General features: G+C 62.3%; 1 protein-coding gene across 1 annotated transcript in view; it reads left to right on the top strand.

Annotated features, from left to right (window-relative positions):
• Positions 1-417: 417 nt before the first annotated feature.
• NPBWR2 (neuropeptides B and W receptor 2) overlaps positions 418-968 on the top strand; it is a 1,793-nt gene continuing 1,242 nt past the window's right edge. The window contains exon 1 of the mRNA XM_006167096.2: positions 418-941. Coding sequence (XP_006167158.1) covers positions 491-941 — 451 coding nt within the window. The 5' untranslated portion in view covers positions 418-490. The remainder of the gene's footprint in view (positions 942-968) is intronic.

The following is a 968-nucleotide window of genomic DNA, read 5'->3' as shown; positions in this document are numbered from 1 at the left end:
TAGGTGAGGGCCATGGGACGCCTGGCGGAAGGTGCTTCAGATTCAAAGGTCCAGAGGTGCACCTGATAGGCATGTTTGACAGAGGACTGCTGGGTTCCACTTCAACTACGTACTGGGGTGACCAGGGGGTGCTGGGCTGGGAGGCTCAGGTCTCCTCTTCCCAGAAGGGTGGTCAGCAGATGCTCTCTGCAGGAGGAGGGTTCTGGGGAGGGGACTAACAGTACAAAAGTGCCATCCAGGAGGAGGGAGGGCAAGGGCCCCAGGAACCCATCAGGCTCCCCGACCCGAGGACCAGAAAGGTGGAGTGACCCCCGGTCCCTGATCTAGCAAGGTAGCCACAGCCTCTGCCAGAAAATCTGGAGCAGCGGCCGCTCTGACAGCCACACCCCACAGGTCCAGGTCACGTCTCTCCCAGAATTCAGCACAAGGAGTGCCCCGCACGACATCCCCATCTGCCCAGGGCACAAACCACCAGTGGCCCCGCCACACGATGCAGGCCACAGGGAGCCCAGAGTCCCTTGATAATGGAGGGTCCTCCTTCCCTGCCACCATGAGTGCCAACTTCTCCCCACACAACGGCACCAACACCACCTCCCCCGAGCTGCTGTCAGCCCTCTATGTGGCCCTGCCCGTGGTGTACTCCGTCATCTGTGCCGTGGGGCTGGCCGGAAACACGGCTGTCATCTGTGTGATCCTGAGGGCGCCCAAGATGAAAACGGTGACCAACGTGTTCATCCTGAACTTGGCCATCGCCGACGGGCTGTCCACGTTGGTGCTCCCGGTCAACGTGGCCGAGCACCTGCTGCAGCGCTGGCCGTTCGGGGAGCTGGTCTGCAAACTGGTGCTGGCCATCGACCACTACAACATCTTCTCCAGCACCTACTTCCTGGCTGCCATGAGTGTAGACCGCTACCTGGTGGTGCTGGCCACCGTGCGGCCCTGCCGTGTGCGCCGGGGCACCCACAGGG

The sequence above is a fragment of the Tupaia chinensis genome, unplaced genomic scaffold (assembly GCF_000334495.1).
Source record: "Tupaia chinensis unplaced genomic scaffold, TupChi_1.0 Scaffold144472_1, whole genome shotgun sequence".
Classification (NCBI taxonomy): domain Eukaryota; kingdom Metazoa; phylum Chordata; class Mammalia; order Scandentia; family Tupaiidae; genus Tupaia; species Tupaia belangeri.
This window is presented reverse-complemented; position numbering and strand designations above follow the sequence as displayed.